The sequence below is a fragment of the Culex quinquefasciatus genome, chromosome 2, assembly GCF_015732765.1.
Source record: "Culex quinquefasciatus strain JHB chromosome 2, VPISU_Cqui_1.0_pri_paternal, whole genome shotgun sequence".
Classification (NCBI taxonomy): Eukaryota; Metazoa; Arthropoda; class Insecta; order Diptera; family Culicidae; genus Culex; species Culex quinquefasciatus.
This window is the reverse complement of record NC_051862.1, coordinates 215,224,681-215,229,270: the sequence shown is the minus strand read 5'-3', so window position 1 is coordinate 215,229,270 and position 4,590 is coordinate 215,224,681. Positions and strand designations below refer to the sequence as shown.

The 4,590-nt window shown below is 43.3% G+C and overlaps 1 protein-coding gene across 1 annotated transcript; it reads right to left on the bottom strand.

Moving 5' to 3' along the window:
* Positions 1-144: 144 nt before the first annotated feature.
* Positions 145-1,439, bottom strand: LOC6049414. Its single transcript, XM_001866147.2, has one exon. It carries the CDS (start codon positions 1,437-1,439, stop codon positions 192-194), a length of 1,248 nt encoding a protein of 415 aa, XP_001866182.2. The 3' UTR covers positions 145-191.
* Between the last annotated feature and the right edge of the window lie 3,151 nt (positions 1,440-4,590).

Genomic DNA, 4,590 nt, shown 5'->3' with positions numbered 1-4,590 from the left:
AGAATGAAGGAATTCAAGAGGAGTTCCATTGAAACAGGTGTGTAGTTGTGAAGGGGAGAAGAGAGAGAAACGCGTGCTGCTGAATCAGCTGTTGCGAGTTCATGGAGCAGCTGATTGAGGCCGACCTTAATTAAACAAAGTTTCTTAAAAATAGAGTTGTTTTTATTTAACAAACAAGATTCGAAACAATTTCAAGAAATGCTTGATATCAACTCCTGGGCGCAGTCCAGCATACGTTCGCGGTATACCGCGTCCAATTGGAATGCCTTCAAACAGATCTTCACCTTGGACGGAGTCATGAAACCATCCTCGGACAGAAGGAATATCTCGTCTAGATAAAACTGTGCTAGCAGAACTTCCGGAGCAATGGCACAACCATGTATTTGACCTCCAAGTCGGTAGTAACGGCAACTTTCTAGAAAAGATTGCTTCGTGTAGATCTTTGAAGGGTCAATACCATTTTGGGAAAGATTTCCTACAAAGACTTCGTAATAGTGATCCAGTAAGGCGTTCATATGTTTTGATCTGAACGCGTTCGTAGACGTTAACGACAGCAGCAGATTGATATCGTATGCTGGCGGTGTGTACCGAGCTAGCTGGAAGTCCACCAAAATACATCCCACAGGTTCCCCTCCCAAACCATGCTTGAACATCACGTTGTTGTTCCAAAGATCACCCTGACTGAAGGCGTTCCTCCAAACTACCGAAGGCTTCACGTATTCATACAGCTTCCGCATAACTCCAGGCAATCCAGCGCAGATCTTCGCCAACTTCACCAAATCCTTCTCAACCACTCGCATAACCTCACACCAAAACACGATCGCATTCTCGACATCGTTGGTCCTGATCGTTCCCGCCTCCCCCGTCCAGCTGTTCTCCTTCAACGCACCCGGAAACAACTCCGGCAATCCCTTGGACTCCCTCTCCTCCAACAGTACCGACCCCGCGTGCATATGCGCCAACGCCTCAAACGCAACCCTCAAGTGATCGTAATCCAACGATCCCCCAACCTCCCTCAAGATATCATACCCCTGCAGCCTCACGTTCTCCAGCACGACCAACCGATCCTCTTTCGTCAGCAAATGCCGCGGAATAAAGTGCTCCCCCGGAACGCATTCCTGAATCTTCGGTATAACCCTCTCATACAAATTCGTCTCCTTCCGGAAGCACCTGGTCTCGATCACAAAGTTGGTCAACGCCGTCGCCGACGTGGGGAAGACCTTCACAAACAGCGACAGTTCTTCAATGCGGGATCCGTTCAGATTCAGCCGGATCTTGAGCGCGTAGTACTCCGCCAGGAATCCCTCGGGGCTTCCGCCGAACGGTTCAACCGAGGCATTCTGGATCGTGAAGTGAGCAACGGACTTTCCAAAGTGGCGGCGAACGATCGCCTGAAGATCGGCACCGTCCAGGCCCAGGTCGGATGGTTTGGTTGCCATTCTTCGTACTGCTTGGAGTGTGGTGCAACTATACCGTTACATGCTACTTTCTTTTAAGATTTACAATAGAATACGATAAGAAGGATCACCGGTATTAGAAAATTTCACCTCGCGCGGGTGATGGATTGTTCGCTAAGCTGGATTTCAACCGTTGTCACATTCAATTTATAGTAAGGTCATCAGCTGTGACATGCGAGTAATAACGGGGTTATATTTCTACAAATATGCTCCTAATCAGCTTTTGCTAACTAAGATAATTGAAATAAGTAGTGTTCCGTAAGTCTACGGAACTGGGAGTTCAGTTCTAATGATGATAATGCGTTACAATTGCATTACTAAGAATTGTTTTGAGATTACATGTCGCACGCACATGAAGAATTCAAATTAAGATTTGTACTGGACTCATCTAGTTTAGCACCTTGTAAATTACGACATATCATAATACGCGGAAATGCACTTTGAACATTTGCTACACGCAAGTAAACTTAGAGTAAATATATATTCAGTAGCAGTTAAGCTATAAAGATGATAAGACATGACTTGAAAATTGAAGTTCTGGAAACTCTGTAGAAATAAATCACATTTTTAAGTAAAATCTATGGAACTTTGTATGGTCCAATATGACCTAGGAATACGAAATCCAGGATGAACCACATGGACATTTTCATTGGAAATGACTTTCCCCTTGCGGACAATTTTTCAAACAAAAGAGTCTTTTATGGAGAATTTCCCTTCCCGGGAAGACGGTAATAACAAAATTAATAATATTTCAATAACAAATCCTGTTAAAATAACAAAAAGTGTTATTATTTTATCCTAAACTTAAACTTCAAGAAGAAAAAATAATAACAGTTTCTGATAAAATAACAAGATTTGTTATTGAAGTGATATTATACTGAGAACGTTTAATGACACGCTAATAAGAGGAAATGTTATACATTTCAAAAACTCTCCTAATAACAAGATTTGTTATTCGTTTGGTATTCTGACTTAGAAATAAAATTACCATATAAATCGCAAAAATGGAAATGTTTTTAAGTGTCCAAAACACAATCTGATATTACACTACTCGACAAAACAAAACTTGTGTCAAGAGATTGACGATATCTCATCCGTTCCTGAGAGAAAAGGCATCCCCGAATCCGATGCAATCGACAGAATTTGATTTTATGTCCACGCGGACTGATGCGAATCTGGTAAATTTTTTAACATAAAAAATCGAACAATTTAAAAAAAACCATGTGTCTCCTCCCAATTATATGAGCCATCTACAAGAATATGGAAGCGCCTGGTGCATAGCCATTTCCTTTAAGCACAACGGAAACAACCAATACAAATGTATAAAAAAGTTGTCAAGTTCTCGGGGGGTCCACAGCTAGCATTTTTTGTACGATTATAAAAAATAAATATTAAAAGTTTAAAATTAATTTATTTTAAAAACATATTTTTGATTTATTTGTTTACTAAAATTTTATGTATCTCAAAGGTCTATGGGTACTTCGGGATGTCCATGGTCACCCAAGGACTCCCTGGAGTTAAGATCTACGAGTCTACCGCCGTAACAAGCACAAGGTCGTGAGATTTTGACCCCGGATCATGTGCGTATAGCATCAATGGATATGGTAGACTACTATATGAATGTGTTGGGATGTTCATGGTCATCCAAGGACTCCCTGGAGTTAAGATCTACGAGTCTACCGCCGTAACAAGCAAGAGGTCGTCGGATTTTGACCCCGGATCATGTGCGTATAGCATCAGTGGATAAGGTAGACTACTGTATGAATGTGTTGGGATGTTCATGGTCATCCAAGGACTCCCTGGAGTTAAGATCTACGAGTCTACCGCCGTAACAAGCAAGAGGTCGTCGGATTTTGACCCCGGATCATGTGCGTATAGCATCAGTGGATATGGTAGACTACTATATGAATGTGTTGGAATGTTCATGGTCATCCAAGGACTCTCTGGAGTTAAGATCTACGAGTCTACCGCCGTAACAAGCAAGAGGTCGTCGGATTTTGACCCCGGATCTTGTGCGTATAGCATCAGTGCATATGGTAGACTACTATATGAATGTGTTGGGATGTCCATGGTCATCCAAGGACTCCCTGGAGTTAAGATCTACGAGTCTACCGCCGTAACAAGCAAGAGGTCGTCTTATTTTGACCCCGGATCTTGTGCGTATAGCATCAGTGGATATGGTAGACTACTGTATGAATGTGTTGGGATGTCCATGGTCATCCGAGGACTCCCTGGTGTTAAGATCTACGAGTCTACCGCCGTAGCAAGCAAGAGGTCGTCTTATTTTGACTCCGGATCTTGTGTGTATAGCATCAGTCCATATGGTAGACTACTGTATGAATGTGTTGGGATGTTCATGGTCATCCAAGGACTCCCTGGAGTTAAGATCTACGAGTCTACCGCCGTAACAAGCAAGAGGTCGTCGGATTTTGACCCCGGATCATGTGCGTATAGCATCAGTGGATATGGTAGACTACTATATGAATGTGTTGGGATGTTCATGGTCATCCAAGGACTCCCTGGAGTTAAGATCTACGAGTCTACCGCCGTAACAAGCAAAAGGTCGTGAGATTTTGACCCCGGATCATGTGCGTATAGCATCAATGGATATGGTAGACTACTATATGAATGTGTTGGGATGTTCATGGTCATCCAAGGACTCCCTGGAGTTAAGATCTACGAGTCTACCGCCGTAACAAGCAAGAGGTCGTCGGATTTTGACCCCGGATCATGTGCGTATAGCATCAGTGGATATGGTAGACTACTGTATGAATGTGTTGGGATGTTCATGGTCATCCAAGGACTCCCTGGAGTTAAGATCTACGAGTCTACCGCCGTAACAAGCAAGAGGTCGTCGGATTTTGACCCCGGATCATGTGCGTATAGCATCAGTGGATATGGTAGACTACTATATGAATGTGTTGGGATGTTCATGGTCATCCAAGGACACTCTGGAGTTAAGATCTACGAGTCTACCGCCGTAACAAGCAAGAGGTCGTCGGATTTTGACCCCGGATCTTGTGCGTATAGCATCAGTGCATATGGTAGACTACTATATGAATGTGTTGGGATGTCCATGGTCATCCAAGGACTCCCTGGAGTTAAGATCTACGAGTCTACCGCCGTAACAAGC

Coding starts and splice junctions, on each gene's coding strand:
- LOC6049414 (XM_001866147.2), bottom strand. CDS start 1,439: ATGGCAACCAAACCATCCGACCTGGGCCTGGACGGTGCCGATCTTCAG.